This window comes from Hypanus sabinus, chromosome 11, assembly GCF_030144855.1.
Source record: "Hypanus sabinus isolate sHypSab1 chromosome 11, sHypSab1.hap1, whole genome shotgun sequence".
Lineage (NCBI taxonomy): Eukaryota > Metazoa > Chordata > Chondrichthyes > Myliobatiformes > Dasyatidae > Hypanus > Hypanus sabinus.
Genome location: NC_082716.1, coordinates 69,353,254 through 69,371,815, shown reverse-complemented (window position 1 = coordinate 69,371,815; position 18,562 = coordinate 69,353,254). Strand labels below are relative to the sequence as shown.

Below are 18,562 nucleotides of genomic sequence, written 5' to 3'. Positions count from 1 at the left end.
TAATTCTCCACCTTCCCCCTGGCCCATTTCCCTCCAACCTATCACTTCCTAGCTCTCTACTTTATCCCTCCCCCCCAACTTCTTATCCCCCCTTGACCATCCCACGTTACTTCACTCCTGATGAAGGGTTTCGGCCTGAAATGTTGTCACTATCTCCTCCCAGAGATGCTGTCTGGCCTGCTGAGTTCTGCCAGAATTTGGTGTTTTTATTTATTTCCAGCATCTGCAGATTCACTCGTGTTGCCTAATGAGCTAACTGGTCATCTTTGGTGTGATAAGCTGTACAGCACTTATTGAAGGATACTATGTCCATGCCAACTCTTTTGCCCCTCTACACGAACGGTGGTGTGGTGGCCAGCAGCTGGTACAATAAAAGTATTTAAGAGGCTCTTACATAAGCACATGAATATGCAGAGAATGGAAGGATATGAACCATATGTAGGCAGAAGGGAATTAGCTGTCGTTAGCTTAATTAGTTCAGTATGATTTTGAGGTCCTTTCCTGTGCTGTACTATTCCTGGTACTTACCGAGTTTAATTCTAGCAATACTCCACCTGACTTTTCATCTGATCTATATCCTTCTATGATACTAGGTTACAACTTTATTATAAAACAATTAAGAGATTCAGTGGTTAAATGTGAGATCTCTTCACTTGCAATCAATTTAATGTTTGCCTAGGTAATTCTGTTTTATGAGGTGCTGCAATCAAAATGCTTAGACATTTAACAGGTTCCACAGGGATGTGATCCATAAAATTCAAATTTTAACTTCAACTAAATTTAATTCCCAAACCAAAAGGAAAATTTTAATCTGAAAAATATGCTATAATTCTATTTATATTCCGCACACAGCAAGTTCAAAATTTTGAATCTCACCAATGATCATCAGCGATGAGAGCCCCTGACAGCTGAATGTCATGCTTGGAGTATGGCTGTTGTTTTCCCACTCTTGTCTGACCTTCTTTTATCATATACAAGAGCATCTCAGAAATCTGCGGATCTTCATTCAAATTGACCAGGTTTGGCAAACTGTTATCCACTTTAAAAGTGATTCCAGCTTTCTGCAAAAAGAGCTTCCTGTTAGCAAGTAAAATATTCTTCCTCTATGATCAATATAATCATTATATGTACAGCAAAATTTTAAGATATTAATTTTTCGCTGATAATTTCAAAAATATGCATTTCTTTATCAACAACTTATAATTAGCCAAAATATTTGAAATATTTTTAAAATCTGTGCCTTCAACGATGGAACATTATTACAAAGATGCAGATCTGAAGTAAGTTTTGAGATTCAGTAACAAGGTCCAGACAAACCTTCAGCAAAGGCAGCGATGCCTGCAATGTTTATAGAACTTGTGAGGTCATTTCATTTGGTACTTCTGCTAATATTCTCCAGTAATGTGACAGACCAAAACCCTAAATCTGCTGATGGGGTAGCTATTCAGTAATATTGCTACAGTGCACAGAGTGTCTCCCATAAAACAAGAGCATCACTAATTCTGAGCACATCAGAAAAAGGCAAACTTTTGTGCGCAGTGACAATTTAAGTAGATTTATTGGTTGTTTTGTTGGGGAAAAAATAACTTGTTGGGGAAAAAAATAAATTTGCTTCTGGTTTTGTGTGTCAAGAATGAAACTGACTATTCTTTTCTTTCAGCACAAAATATTAAATTATTATCCTATAATATTAAAATGAAAGTGAAAGAATGAAAAAAAAAACTAACCTGCAGTTCTCTTGCTTCTTCCAGCTTTCTCTCCTCTGCTTGGTCCAACTTTTCCCTCCATTTCCTAAAAGTGGCACAACGAATATCAATTGTCTACAATAAAGCTGTGGTACATTTGTTGCAGAAGTGTCAATAAGGTAACATGACTTATGTTACATTTTTGGCCCTTTGTGGGCCGAAGGGCTGTAATGTGCTGTATTATTCTATGTTCTATGTCACTCCTGTCCCATGATTACATGAAGAAAAGCATTCAGTTCATCTAACCCCAGATATAGTCATACAACAGAGAGAATTACAAAGTTTATTAAAGCAGTGGCTAAATGATTGAAAAAGTGCAAAATAATTAAGGTAGAACCAAAAGTTAGGTAACAAACACAAAGCACAAAGTGCAATGAAGAATAAATTAGAGCTAGATTGCTGAGACCCTGCAAATCAGAGATAGCACGCAAGAAGACAGTGCATTACAGTCTATAATACAATCAATATTAAGCAAGCCGAAATGAAGGGATACATTAAAATAATGGGGAAGGGGGAGTGAGATGGGTAACAAGGTTTTCAGATTAAATGTCCACATGCACCAATAGTGGGCTTTAGCAAGATTGAGACCATAAGACGTAGGAGTAATATCAGGCCATTCGGCTCATTGAGTTTGCTTTGCCGTTTTAGCATAGCTGATCCAATTTTCCTCTCAGCCCCAGTCTCCTGCATTCTCCCTCTATCCCTTCATGCCCTGACCAATCATGAATCTATCAAACTCCGCCTTAAATACATATTCAGACTTGGCCTCCACAGCTGCCTGTGGTAAAGATTTTAACAAATTTGCCACTCTCTGGCTAAAGAAATTCCTCCTCATCTCCGTTCTAAAAGGACGCCCCTATATTCTGAAGCTCGGTCCTCTGGTCTTAAAACTCTCCCATCATGGGAAACATCCTTTCCACATACACTCTATTAAGGCTTTTCACCATTCAATAGGTTTTGATGAGATCACCCTTCATTCTTTGGAATTCCAGTGAATACAGGCCCAGAACCATCAAAAGCTCTTCATATGACAATTCATTTAATCCTGGAACCACTTCCATGAATTTCTTTTAAACCTACTCCGGTTTCAGAACATCCTTTCTAAGATAAGGGGCTCAAACCTGTGCACAATACTCCAAGTGAGGCCTCACCAGTGCTTTATAAAGTCTCAACATTAGATTCTTGCTTTTATATTCTAGTCCTCTTGAACATAAGAAATAGGAGCAGGAGTAGGTCATCTGGCCCATCGAACCTGCCCCAACCTTCAATAAGATCATGGCTGATCTGAATGTAAATTCAGCTCCATCTACCTGCCTTTCCCCCATAACCCTTAATTCCCTTACTATGTAAAAACCTAAAAATTCTCTGGGCAGAGAATTCCACAGATTTAGCACACTCTGGGAAAAACATCTCCGTCCTAAATCTTCTCCCCTGAATCTTGAGGCACTGTCCCATAGTTCTAGTTTCACCTACCAATGGAAACGACTTTCCTACTATTTTATCTATCCCTTTCCAAATTTTGTATGTTTCTGCAAGAACCCCTCTCATTCTTCTGAGCTCCAGAGAGTATAGTCCCAGGCGACTCAATCGCTCCTCATAAATTAACCCCTTCATCCCTGGAATCAACCTGGTGAACCTCCTCTGCACTGCCTCCAAAGCCAGTATATCCTTCCTCAAGTACAGAGACCAGAATAGCACATCATACTCCAGGTGTGGCCTCACCAGTACCCTGTATAGTTGCAGCATGACCTCCCTGCTCTTGAATTCAATCCCTCTAGCAATGAAGGCCAACATTCCATTTGCCTTCTTAATAACTTGTTTTACCTACAAGACAACTTTTTGCAATTCATAAACAAGCACTCCCAAGTCCCTCTGCAAAATAGCATGCTTCACTCTTTCACCATTTAAGGAATATTCTGCTCTTCTATTACTCCTTCCAAAGTGGATGATCTCGCATTTACCAATGTTGTATTCCATCTGCCAGACCTTGGCCTCCGTACAATTTGCTTTTCCACTCAGTTTAGTGTCATCAGCAAATTTTGCTACGCTACACTCAGTCCAAATCATCAATGTAAGTGGTAAACAGCTGCGGGCCCAGCACCAACTCCTGCTGCACCCCACTCACCACAGACTGCCAACTGGAGAAACATCCATTTATACCAATTCCCTGCCTTCTATCTGTCAACCGATCCACTAACTATGCCAATACACTTTCTCTGACTCCATGCATCTGTATCTTATTTATAAGTCTCTTGTGTGGCAGCTTATCAAACGCCTTCTGGAAATCCAAGTATACAACATCCACCTGTTCCCCTCTATCCACTGCACTCATTACGTCCTCAAAGAACTCCAGTAAGTTTGTCAAACCAGACCTACCCTTTCTGAATCCATGCTGCGTCTATCTAATGGAGCACTCCTTTCTAAATGTTTCGCTATTTCTTCCTTAATGACAGCTTCAAGCATTTTCCCGACTACAGATGTTAAGCTAACTGGCCTATAGTTGCCTATCTTTTGCCTACATACTTTTTTAAAAAGTGGTGTGACATTTGCTGTCTTCCAATCCACCAGGACCTGCCCAGAGTCTAGAGAGTTTTGATAAGTGATTACCAATGCATTTACTATAATCTCCGCCAATGCATTCAGCAATCTGGGATGCATTCCATCAAGACCAGGGGACTTATCTGCCTTCAGGCCCTCCAGTTTGCTCATCACTATCTCTTTAGTGACAATGATTTTATCGAGGTCCTCACCTCCCATTTTGTCCATAACATCCTTCTTTGGCATATTAGACATGTCCTCCACCGTGAAGACCGACCCAAAATAGTCGTTCAATAACTCACCCAGTTCCTTATCGCCTAATATCAATTTCCCCTTATCGTCTTCCAAGGGACCTACGTTGACTTTAGCCACCCTCTTCCACTTTATATACTTATAAAAACTTCTGCTATCTGTTTTTATATTTTGTGCTAATTTACTTTCATACTCTATCTTCCCTTTCCTTATTTCTTGTTTACTTGTTCTCTGTTGCTTTTTAAAGTTTTCCCAATCCTCCAGTCTCCTGCTACTCTTTGCAACTTTGTACACATGAGCTTTTAATTTGATACTATCTTTTATTTCCTTAGTTATCCAAGGCTGGCTCTTCCCACACTTACTGTTCTTAACTTTAACTGGAATATACTTCTGTTGAGCACTGTGAAAAAATCTCTTTGAAAGTATTCCACTGTTCCTCAATTGTCCTACCAAATAGCATGTGCTCCCAATCTACATTAGCCAACTCCTTCCTCATCCCATTGTAGTCTCCATTGTTCAAGCATAATCCATTAGTTTTAGATCTATTTCATCCTCCACCTGAATTCGAAATTCAATCATACTATGATCACTCTTTCCAAGAGGATCCCTGACTACAAGATAGTTAATCTTACCTGTCTCATTGCACAGGACTAGATCTAAGATAGTATTTTCCCTTATAGGTTCACTAACGTGCTGCTCAAGAAAGCCATCATGGATGCATGCTATGAAGTCCTCCTCAAGACTTCCTTGACCAACCTGGTTCACCCAATCTACGTGGAAGTTAAAATCCCCCATGACAACTGACGTTCTGTTCTTACAAGCCTCAGTTACTTCTTGGTTGATCACCTCTGCCACTGCAATATTTTTATTAGGTGGCCTATGGACAGCACCCAGCAGTGATTTTTTTTCCCTTTACTATTCTTAATCTCTACCCAGATATACTCAGAATTCTGCTCCGTAGATCTTATATCATCTCTCACAATTGCCCTGATCTCATCCCTAATCAACAGCGCCACTCCACCTCCTCTGCCTTCCTGCCTATCTTTCCGTATTACCTGATACCCTTGGATATTTAATTCCCAGTCATCTCCACCTTGCAAACAGGTTTCTGTAATGGCCACTAAATCATACACTTCCCGACACTGTCATCTGCCATTTCTTTGCCCATTCTGCTAATCTGGTTAAAGCCTTCTGTAACCTCAATACCACCTGCTCTTCCACCTATCTTCATATCGTCTCCAAACTTTTCAACAAAGTCATCAATTCCATCATCCAAATCATTGATATATTGTAAAAAGAATTGGTCCCAACACAGACCCCTGTGGACCATCACTAGCCACCGGCAGCCAACCAGAAAAGGCTCCTTTTATTCCCACTCCTTGCCTCTTGCCAATCAGCAACTGCTTTATCCATGCTAGAATCATTCCTGTAATACCATGGACTCGTAGCTTACAAGAAGCCTCATGTGCAGCACCCTGTCAAAGGCCTTTTGAAAATCCAAGTACACAACAACCAATTCTCCTTCATCGATGCTGCTTGTTATTTCTTCAAACTCAAATTCTCTCTCATCATTTACCTCTCTTGTGTTTCAGATTCATTAACTTACCTATGTGCCTCTGCAATTTCTCTCTCCTGTTGACGAAGCTTTAACTTTAAGGCCTCTATTTCTCGTTGGGATGATTTATATTTTTCAGACTGAATTCCTTGGCTACTCATCTGAACAGCTTTCAACTTTTCAATCTCTAATTTCAGCTCTTGTTCAGCAAGAAAATAAGGGAAACAAGTTTGAATCAGTTTCAACAAGTTACATTGCTTATTTGTCAAAGTACAAGAAATATAACAAAAACAATAAAAGTTTTAGTGTTTAAGTAGGAATAAATACAATGATAAATTTCACTTAAACTTTTGTGAAGCAAATCATGACATATCCAACAAAATGATACAAACAAGAACAAATACACAGCTCCACTTGCTGGACAGTTGAGGAGTTGACTGTTTCCCTTCATATTGAGTAAAGCTCTCATCAAACTGCAGCTCGTGAAAATGCACTGTTTAAAAAGTGGGTTCAAAGCCAATTTCAATTGCTGCAAACAATTTTCACAATCAATTTTTATTTCAGATTGAAGTTAAGTACCTTCTCTCTCTTTTCCATACTGTAGGTTAAACAAAACATGCAAACGTTAAATTCCACAGAGAAGCATTCAGGCTTAAATAACCTTACTGCGCTTGGTCCGATTGATCGTACAGTAGTGTTAGATTGCTCAGGGCATAGATTTATACAGGTCAACACAAAATTGAGGGCCAAAGGGGCTGAACTGTGCTGTATTCTTCCATGTTCTAATGCTGTGATTAGCAAGTGGCGTCAAGCATAATACACAGCTCCCAAGTACACACGTATCAGCTACAAAACTGAAAAGCAGTGATAAACTCTAACATAAGCTCCAGAAGAGAAGTTATTGTGTTAAATTCTAATGGCCAATGACTTAAAGTTGTATATAAAAATGGAAAATGGAAAGTTGTATATAAAATACAGTGCATTCATCCTCCTCCTATGTTTTACATTTGAGATTGGGCTAGAGTTAAATTAAAAATTATTGGTCATGATATGGGGTTTCGACCAGAAACATGAATAATTCCTTTCCTCCTATGGATGCTGTTTGATCCCGAGTAGCTCCAGCAGATTGTTTGTTGCTAAAGTTACTAAGTTAATTTTTTAAGATTTTGAACTGCATTTTTAATAACAAGCTCATATCAATTTTAAAAAGTTAAACATTAATAGATTGGAAAGCAAAGCATGTACTGTACAAGTTCATTTGAATAAGAAATGTCAGCTAACCTCTAATTAATTTTGCACTTGAGTCTTCGTTCACTTTTGCAACATTGATAATTTGACGAGCTTGCTTGGCATATCTAAGTGTACTAAGAGTTTCCTCCACATTAGAGGCAGAAGGGCTGATAGTAGCTATCATAGCTGTTTTTGAATTGCCACCAAGACTGTCCTTCAGTAACCTGCAGCATATTAAGGCCATAAAGAAAATTAGTATCCCAAATGAAAACACGTATAGAAAATACTAGCTACAGTGAATGTTAAAATATCACCATGTAGAATCTTCAATAATCACTTAAATGCTAATTTATAATGCATCTTCCTTTCACCATTTTAAACAGAGAATTCACCTTTACAAAAAAAAAATCAATTTCTAAGATTAAAATCGTATCAATAAAACCAAAAAAGGCTATGGAGCCACAAAAATGACATCAATATTCATTGTCAGTAATATACCTTAATTTAAACTCACCATGTTAGAACAGATTCCCGATAAGGGATAAAAACTTTCTTCTTAGACTGAAAGTGTTCCGAAAGTGCTGAAATAACCTTTCCCAGTGTGAAGAGAGACTTATTTATGCTCACACCCTCCTGTAATAAAGATAAGATTTTTGCTTTTTTTTTCCACACTGAAGGGCTAAATGGTCTAAGTGTCAGATGCAAAGTGTAGTTTTCCCTCTAGCAGGGGTCATCATGCCAGAGACCTATAGCAAAAACACAAGCCTCTCACCACAACTAATCCAAGCCAAAAAAATGGCCATCTAAGCAGATCTTACTTGCCCATTTTTGATCCATACACTTCTACACCTTTGCTATTCATGTACCTATTTTACCTGCCTCAGATTGGGAAGGTGGGAGAAAGAGAATATGCGTTAATAATAGATGGATCAGATCTAGTGAAACTAAAGAAATAGGAGAACGATTCACAAGAAAGACAAATTCAATACTTTATGGCAAAACTGCTGATCCAGGTGAGAGACCACAGGGGAATTGTATCACCGGTGCTATGACAGTACAGATAGCTATTGGGAAGACCACAACATATTTGTTCCGTTATCTCTATCAGCATGGACTCAAACAACCAAGGCAATAGCAAGATTGCCACAAGAAAACCAGCACTGAAACGTCTCAAGGACCCCCATCAACATAGCTCTGTCAAAACAGCAACTCACAGATAGCTTAATGACTCATAAACAAGAAGTGGTCAAGTATCCAAAGGGCCTGGATCACTGAGTCCACCATAATTAGATCTGTGTATGGATTCTTGACCTTTCCATTAGTAAACATTAGAACTAGTTTTACGAGAGTAACCATGAGAAGTAGGAATCACTTAACTAAAAATCCAAGGTTACAAGATTACAAGCTCTATCATGTTGTTTCTGAAAAGAAACACTTCTGTTGGTAGATGAAGACTGACATCCAACAGGAAAACAATCAAAAGGAAACATGATCAACAGCAAATCAATAACAACAACAACAAGCACTAAAAAGGATGCAAGGATCCTATCAACTGAGGACCAAAAACAACAATGAGCATATAAAGAACAAACAGCCTCTCAGCATTCACTGGAAGGAATATGCAGAAAAACAGCATCAACTCTGCCTCTGACATGAACACACTGTCACCATTCCACAGCAAATCATCTTATTCACCCTGTCCAACAACTCGAAAAGTCCACATACTGCACAAACAAAAATAATCAATAAGAACTTTGGACATGAAGGTCTAAAATTTGGAAAAGAACTTCAGTAATAGATGTACAACTTTGTTTCCTCCATCTGAAAAAAGTACAAACCATGGTAATTCAGAACCAGCAATTACAGCCAGCCTTCGAGAAAGGAAACAACTTGACTGAAGCAAAAACATGCATGCCACAGAGAAAGTCATCACTGGGGTCCTTTTCAACTTCCTTTCTCAGCAGGAAAATAGCTACCTCCCTTTGGTAATGTGGACTCTACCCATCAAATGGCCTAGCAGATATGAACCCATACAAGAAGCTGCATCAACTACCATACATAGCGTTTTTGACCTCACAAAAACTTTAGACAGCATTAATCAAGAAAGAATTTGCAGCATCTTTATCAAGTTTACCTCCCTAAAAAATTGTTCAGTATTTTTCTCCAACTCGTTAATCATAATATTGTCTCTGAAGCCAAGTTAATCTAAATGACATGAGAAAGTGTTTAATATAATATCTTTTCATGTCCTGAATAAGACCACCACATCTTTGTCAGTGGTGCAGTACAAAGACAAAGGCTGTATATCCACATGTTCAAATGTGAAGCTCCAAATCATCACCGACTCATTCTCTGGAATACACAAATAAATGGCCTTACAGTCAGCACGTACAAAAGAAAGGTCCACTCTGTTTCACTCTACAACAACATCCTGTGACCATAAAGATGCACAATGAGTAACAGCACACTGTTGTCACTTTCTCCTTATCAACAGTCACCTCAAAATAAAAGCTTCATATTCAATTCATCAACACAGCCTTTGGTTTTTGGAGTAAAGGTGTTTGTATATTGAGACTTCAAACCTGGAATGGTTCATGATATCTGCTTTCCTGTAAATTTCTGAGATAGGGACTATCCACAGCAGGCATCTGAAAGCATTGTCAAGAGACCACTAACGCTGTCTCTAAAACTAGTCCTACGAATATACCAACAAAAGTGAACCAATCTTGGCATTCTTTCATGGAATAACACTCCCCCCAGATTTCAAAACACCCACTCAAATCATTGACATATATGATTTGGATCAAATCAATCCATGTTCTCCCATCAAGACAGTTTCCAGCTAAGACAAAAATTAACTGAATTATAGGTAACACAAGCATTTTTACCCAGCTGTCATTGCCTTTTAAGAACCATTGGAACTCATGTAACACAAATGCTTTCAGAAAAGTGTCATTCTCAGAAGTCACTTAAGTGACAGTGAAGGATAGCCAATACAATTCCCAATTAGCACAACATGAGGCCAAGTGGCAATTCTTGGTTAAGAGGGGGCAGTTATTTTGGGAAAAATGCAGCTCAAAAGGAATGCTCCAAATAGAATAAAAACTAGCAAATGTTACAGACAGGCAACAATCAAACAAAATAGACCTATTGCCATGTGCTTATACCCACAGGATTCAATCCAAGTCACAAAGTTGCAAACAGGGAGTATTGAAAGGCAAGAGTAATCTTCAACAGGCAATTTGCACAGTGCAATGTTCAAAACTGAGTGGTGATGAACAAATAATGTTAAATGAAAGAGGCTTAAGTCAAATAGCAGAAGAATATGTTATTTTAGGTATAAGGCTGTGGAATACCAAAGAAAAAAGCATTGGCAGTTACATTGCACTTTTCAAGACTTCAAGTTATCGAAAAATTATCTCTGGATTCTTTGCAATAAAAAGTGCGGACACCATTCTATCTTAAGGAATATGTGTATGACTTGCCTGCCAATTGGATTCCGCAATAGCATAACAGCAAGAAAAGATTTTAGAAATAATGGTCAACAACAATGACATGCAACTCATCTAAATCATGTCATGTAGTTTCATGTCCCAAGTGAGTAGAAAGGGTCATGGTTTAATACCTCAATAAAATATACCCACTCTATTAAGCCACTCCATTAATTATCCACTCCCACTCTCTCAGCACTGTTTCAAAATGCCACCCTAGACATTCGTATTCCTGACTCAGGAAAGGGAATAGCACCATCAACTTCAGATTCCAAGGCAAGATAGCCATCATAAAACCTGGGCTGCCACCCTTGACAAAATTTGTGACTAAAGCAAAGGACAGATTGATATTGCAAGTTAGATAAGATCATCTTGAAACAAAAATATTTAAAGGATATTCAATGGAATGGTATTTAGGAAAGTAGCCATGTGATTAACACCTCTTGGGGTGGTTGAGTCAAATTACCAGTGTCAGCAATGTAATTCTAGACACAGCTTTAAGTTCTTACAAATGTTACTGCTGAATAGAAAAAACAGTAGGAGCAGAATTTAAAAGAAATTATGGTGATAACAGGGAATTGTTCAGACAAGCAACAACCTTACTACAGTTACAGAAAACAGAAATGGAAAATGGTTACCTTGAGCCTATCGCCACTAGTCTGAGATGTAAAACAACGTTCACTTCCTGCAAGATCCACCAAGTTTACTCGGCTTGTTACACAATGCTCATGTTCCTGCCCATCTACAAATTCAGTCTGCAGGAAGAAAAAAAATAACACTTGAAAAATACATAAATAGGCATTTTTATTACGAACACTCATTTTGAAATTATGTTCACTTGGTCTTTCATATAATCAGATTGTTGCCATTTATTACTCATTGTGATGCATCTGTCCTAGTTGAATTTGTACATCTGAAAGATACCTGTTATCAGCTGTAGACAAAATACATTTCATTTCATTTTGTCGATGTTAATTAGTCATTAGGATATGTACAAAGGTTTGCAGCATCTTACTAAAAGTATGCTGGAGTGCTTCAGAATGATATGGCACCTAGGAGCAAGAATGGACAGGGCATAGCTAAACAAATAAAAAGAATCGTATACCAATGCTGCAGTTCATGAACACCAAAAAATAAATAAATCACTCACATTCTGGAAAATTTAAAAAATGGAAAATTTGCCCTTTAAGTTATGATTTATTACTAAATGAAGACATTATAAGTTCTGATCCTCTGCTCCTCCATGTACATCTGGATAACATTTAAATCTGTACTGAAGCCATTTCTTCCAAATTTGGTTAAACGTTAATATTTGATAACTTTCTTTTCAAAATGGAAACCATGTGTCAATAACAAAATCCACAAATATTAACACATGAAATAACATTCCTGAGGAAATAGTATTCAGGTTATATAACACATAAAGTGCCAATTAATACTCAAGATTATAATTCTAGGACCATTAGTTATTGTCTTGTTTATTTTCAGATAGTTCAATGGTCACTCTACTACAGCAATAGACATTCTTTTTGATTAGTAGGATACAGTTATTATCAATCCTGCCCTGACCCACGTCCTTAATCTCATTAATTAGACTGAAACTGGTCAACCCAAGTACAAAAATAATGAAAATACAACTTAATTATAATTGGAAAAGTCTTCTTAAAAAAGCAGTTACATTGGATAAATCCAAATGAACTGACATTGTACCTTGGTCTGTGTCATGATGAGAGTGAAGACTGAGTGAGACCTGGAACTCTTTTCATTCATGCCTGTGGCTGCAGTGGCCCTTTGTTTGTTCCCCAATTCTAGCCAGCCCTAATAAAGAAAGATTTTAAAAATATAAGGCACCTTCAATAACTGGTTGTTATAAGTCAGAACAAATTAGGAAAACACAATGTTTCATGCAATACAGATGAGGACCATTTTCTTTAGACCTGGAATAACAGATACAATACTCACATGAACATCTGCGTAAGAGGTAACAACATTCCTAGGAAAAAAATACTCCATGTTAAATGTTGACATTAGTGTAAAACATGTCCACTACAGGAAATTAAATCAAAATGTTGGAATCTCATTTCCAAGCAATGGTAAAACAAGCATGAGTTAGCATATTTAAGTAAGTGAAGGAAAATAAGAAATCCTTTTTCTCTTTTATTATGGATAAGCACACCAATTTTACAGCCTAAAGGACGCAGTTTAGTTCTTCCTAAGGAAAAAAAAATCCTGATCTACCCGAGTTATTCATGCCTTAGATTTAGAGAATATTAAATGTTTACTCAATTCAATTCTCCCTAAAAGAGGGGCTTCAATGCAATTAGAGTATGCATCCAATTCTAGCCACCTCATTATAGAAAGGACATGAGCTGAATAGAAAGATGATTCAATAACATTTTCTGGGCACTGTTGCATGGGTAAATGGAGAAGCTGGGATTATTATCTTTAAGAAATGTTATGACAGAAGTATTCAAAGTTATGACATAAATCAATTGCAACTATTTTATTTTTTAAAAATCAGAAAAAAAATTTGGAATTTATTTCCCATCCCTTGAGTAATTGAAACACTGCATGGTCCTTATAGGTAGAGAGCTTTGAAAATTTACTCCCAGCGATGAAGGATTTGTAAAGAGTAGCCCTGATCTTACTGAATGGCAGAGCTGGCACACGATGCAAAATGTTCTATTCCTGCTTCTAGTTTTGTTTTGTTATCCACTATTTCTGCATGTCATATGGTGTGAAGCAATTTAGCTGAAGACCTTCTCCTGCGGTGTTGGAGAACTCAGGATGGATCATCCATTTGGAACTTCTGGCTTAATGTGGCAGCAAATACTTCAGCCTATCTAAGAAACAGGACCGAATGAAGCTAAAAAAAATAACTGAGCAGCAAGCTGGCATAATCTGGGATCCACTGAAAAAGGTGGAAACAGTCTCAATTGCAGCTTTCAAAACAAAACAGAATCTGATCTATTGCAAAGAGAGGAGAAAATGCAGGGCTTAATACAAAAGGAAAAGAGCTGGGGAATATAACCAACTTGATTGCTAATGCAGTCGCAGCATGAGCTCAATGGCTTCTGTCTGTGTTGCAATAATTCTTTAAATCTACAAATGAATCGCTTCATTAGAAAGACAGATCTAGCCTTTTTCCTCATCTGTATTACACTTATTCTTTGGAGACAATTGGTGTTAAGCAAAAGTTTGTCCAAAATCTGAAAAGCATTTACAGCCACAATACTCAAATCAAAAGCCTGCGAGCACATGGAGGGAGAGAAAAATCTTTTAACCAAGAAACCTGGACTAGATCTTGCACAACCCAGATTTTGACAAGTGCCTGTGCCCAGAATACGGTCTTCCATCAGAGTTCAAATCCAATCACATCAGCGCAACACACAGGGCATCATTTAACTTCTCTCTACATGTGAGCCACAGCGTTAACAAAAGATAAACAACGTTGACAGCATAATGCCTGGCATCTGCATGTCAAATGTACTACTTAAATTGAATGCTTGGGGTTATGCAATTATACACTTACCAACATTTTTTAAATAATAGTTAAATGCACAATTATTAATTATTGAAATTGTTGAAATTATTAATTAGAGCAAATTAAAATCCTCTTTCCCTGAATGATTTCTATGGGTTTGCCACACCTGTATTAGGTTAACATGGGTTGGTTCAACAGACAGATTTCTGAGCTAAAGTTCTTGGAAATATGTAGAAGTCTACAGAGTCCAGTTGGGCAGGAGAGAAATGCTGTGGCTGGCACTTTGCTGAGCAAAACACTTCAGTGCATCCTATGCTTGGCAAATGTTAAATTAAGGCATATTTGCAAGCAGATCCATCACAGTCCATTAACTCTTAAACTTTGAGCAACAATGGGATATACTGTTGGCAGTGATAAAACAGTTAAATGCTTTACACAATAAAAGACTCAATAATCAAAGAATGGAAAGGATGAAGGAAATATCTTTGATGAGTAATACCAGTGCACAATACAAAATCAGTGTAATAAAAAATCTTTTTAAAGGAAAGGAAAGAGCTGACACAGTGGTACAGCTAGTGGAGATGCTTCCTTACAACTCCAGTGACCAAGGTCCAACCTTGAGTTTGGATGCTGTCTCTGTGGAGTTTGTGCATACTCCCTGCTTCACTTAGATGCTTTTCTCTAACGTCCCCAAGATGTTAAGGCTGGTAGATCAATTGGCCCTAGTGAGTGGTAGAATCTGGAGGGAGTCAATGGAAATGCAGAAAGAATAAAAATCAGGATCGATGTAGGATGAGTGTAAATAGGTGTTTTATAGCTGGCATAGATTCACTGGACTGAAGGGTCTCTTTAAATAGTCTCTGATTCTAAGATTCCAGGATGATTTTTCACTCTACCCACTGCTGACAAGTTCTTAATTATCATTGCAGATTTTTTAAACCTTTATTTTCCTAACTTGTTACCATTACCATGCTTGACAAAGTATTTTTGAATGCAACATACAATCCCTTCAGTATCAACAACAGACTTACGAAGAGAGATTGGCCACATAAGGTCCAAAGACTGGATGTTCCCTCACTCGCAGCTGCATAAAACAAAAAGATATAACAAAATAACAAAAACACATTACAGCACAATCTAAAGCATTAATATCACGTTTAACTCTTCAAATGAAGTCAAATTCTACAGGGAAATCAATTAGATCCCATCCTTACTGATGTTAATAGGAAACCATTTTCTGAAATCTCAGCAGATATATCTAATCCAAGGAGCCACGCTGACCAGATGGATTCCAAACTTAATTATTAATTTCCATTAAATGAACCAATCTCAGGCAGAGTGTTGGCTAAAGAACAGCAGCTAGCTTTGTGATCCATGGGTTGGCGTGAAGAGATCGATCCAGCAGGCATTATTTCATGCTGTTTCATGAGTTTCACTAGCTGAAATGACCAAAATCAAAACTTTCAGGAATTTTTAAAATGTCTCATCTCGTTTATCAGTGACCATTTTGGAAAAAAAGAACATTTATCCCTCTAATCTATGAAACTATTTAAAGTCATCATGGCTAGTACAATGCATTTGTCCCACATCCTTGTAAGAAAATAAATTAACAGGAATCAAAACTATTTCAACTGATTACTGTTTGTAAATGGGTTCCAAATTTTTACCTCCCTCATTGTGTAAATGCTTCCTAGTTCCTCAATCAGCACAATTGTTTTTCTCCATCTCCATTTCCCAATTTATGGAAAGCATAATGGTTAAAAGAGACAATAAGAAGATTGAACATGCAAGACATTCAGCTTACTTCAACAGTAAAACATAGGCTCACACTTGTTGCTGCTGAGCTAAGAAATAATGTATTTTTTTTAAAAATCAGAACAGCAGGAGAGCAAAAGCAAGCTAAGGCTCATTATTAATCAAATTATTTTGAATTAAAAATTAAACTGCTGTAAAATAAAAGTCTTGTATCTTGTATTTTACAACAGTTTAATATTTAGATACAAAATAATTTGATCAGGAATGAGCTTTAGCTAACCACACTGTTGTCTTCAGACTTACAGATTGCTTTATTTCTGCTTTTCCACTTCCACCAACTAACAAATCATGAATTTTCTCATTGTAGACTTCAAAGTAGCTCATTTCAATGCAGTATGAAACCTTTGAAATAAAAAAAATATAGTTAGCAGGATAGCTTTCAATTTCCACCCTCTACAACACAATTCCCAAACTTAATATAATAAAAGTTGTTTCCAGAATCTACTTAGACACACAAACTGCTTATGTTAATTGATTTGGCCAGTAAAGCAGAACAGCGGGATTATATAGCAGTTACATCTCTTGGCCAGTAATCAGATGCCTGGACTAATCACTGAGAAAAATCAGTTTAAATCCACTGTATCTGGGGAATTCTATTTAGTTGGCATCAGTAGTAATGATTATAAAATTAAATGTAAACCTATTTTAATAGGTGGAGGATAGATATGTCCCACAGAGGACAAGTGGCAAAGGTAGGCAACTGTGGCTGACAAAGGAAGTTAAGGACTGCATAAAAGCCAAGGAGAGGGCATATATAAGGTAGCAAAAGTGAGTGGGAAGTTGGATGATTGGGAAGTTTTTAAAATCCAACAAAAGGCAACTAAAAAAGTGATAAGGGAAAAGAAGAAATATGAGGGCAGACTAGCCAATAATATAAAGCAGGATACCAGGTTTTTTCTTTTATATAAAGTAGTAAAAGGGAGGTGAGAATTGAAATTGGACCACTGGAAAATGATGCTGGTGAGGTAGTAATAGGGGACAAAGAAATGGCAAATGAACAAAATGGGTACTTTGCATCTGTCTTCACTGTAGAAGACACTAGCAGTGTTCCAAAGGTCCATGAGTGTCGTGGAGCAGGAGTGAGAGCCATTACTATTACAAAGAATAAAGCGCTAGGCAAACTCAAAAGTCTTAAGGTGGATAAGTCACCTTGGACAGATGGACTACATCCTAGAGTCCTGAGGGAGGTTGCTGAAGAGATAACAGATGCATTGGTCATGATCTTTCAAGAATCATTTGATTCTGGCTTAGTCCTGGAGGACTGCAAATGTCACTCCACTTTTTAAGAAGGGAGGAAGGCAAAAGAAAGGAAATTATATGCCAGTTAGCCTAACCTCAGTGATTGGGTGTTTACTAGTTAGGATAGGGCTTCGAGGTATTTGCAGATTTTGTGGATGATGTAAAGATAGATGGAGGGGTAGGTAGTGCTGAGGAAACAATGCGATTGCAACAGGACTTGGACAAATTGGAAGAATGGGCAAAAAAATGGCAGATGGAATACAGTGTTGGGAAATGTATGGTAATGCATTTTGGTAAAAGGAACAATAGTACAGAATAGGTTTAATAGGGAGTCCTCGTACAAAATTCCAGAAGGTTAACTTACAAGTTGAGTCTATGGTAAAGAAGGCAAATGTAATGTTCGCATTTATTTCAAGAGGAATAGAATATAAAAGCAAGGAGATAATGCGGAGCCTTTATAAGACACTAGTCAGGCAGTACTTGGGAGTATTGTCAACAGTTTTGGGCCCCATATCTCAGAAAGGATGTGTTCACAAGGATGATTCCGGGAATAAAGGAATTAACATATGAGGAAAATTTGGCAGCTTTGGGCCTGTACTCACTGGAATTTAGAAGAATGTGGGGGGTGGGGGGGGGTGGTGGAGATCTCATTGAAACCTATCAAATGTTGAAAAGACTAGATAGAGCGGAGTGGAGAGGATGTTTCCTTTGACGGGGTATTCAGAACTAGAGGGTACAGCCTCAAAATTGAGGGGCAATGCTTTAGAACAGAGGTAAGGAGGATTTTTTTTAGCCAGACGACAGTGTGGTGGAGGCCAAGTCCATGCATAAAATTAAGGAAATTGATCATTTCCTGCTCAGTCAGGGTTTCAAAGGATATGTCAAGAAGGCAGGTGTATGGAATTGAGTGAGATCTGGGATCAGCCATGATGGAATGGCGGAGCAGACTCGATTGGCTGAATGGCTTAATTCTGCTATGTCTTACGGTCTGTTCTAAATAGGTCATATGAAAGTGAAAAATGAAATTAATAAAACATATTTCATTCATTTACATCCTTTGCAGACAGAAATGTACAACTTCTAACTATAACCACACACCATAGCAATGTGCTGACTTTACAGGACCATATGCAATGGGCTCCAAATTCATTGAAGCATAATTGGGAACTACAGTATCCTTCTTGACATTAATGATTTTTTTTCAAGTTCAAAT

At 37.7% G+C, this 18,562-nt stretch overlaps 1 protein-coding gene across 1 annotated transcript in view; it reads right to left on the bottom strand.

The window, feature by feature from the left end:
- The window catches only part of kif14 (kinesin family member 14), a 95,784-nt gene that overhangs the window by 56,084 nt on the left and 21,138 nt on the right, over positions 1–18,562 (bottom strand). The window contains exons 5-14 of the mRNA XM_059983629.1: positions 16,354–16,452; positions 15,327–15,379; positions 12,774–12,804; positions 12,522–12,629; positions 11,450–11,566; positions 7,835–7,953; positions 7,372–7,544; positions 6,142–6,289; positions 1,728–1,791; positions 877–1,061 (exon numbers count right to left, since the gene is read on the bottom strand). Of these exons, the coding sequence (XP_059839612.1) occupies positions 877–1,061; positions 1,728–1,791; positions 6,142–6,289; positions 7,372–7,544; positions 7,835–7,953; positions 11,450–11,566; positions 12,522–12,629; positions 12,774–12,804; positions 15,327–15,379; positions 16,354–16,452 (1,097 nt within the window). The remainder of the gene's footprint in view (positions 1–876; positions 1,062–1,727; positions 1,792–6,141; positions 6,290–7,371; positions 7,545–7,834; positions 7,954–11,449; positions 11,567–12,521; positions 12,630–12,773; positions 12,805–15,326; positions 15,380–16,353; positions 16,453–18,562) is intronic.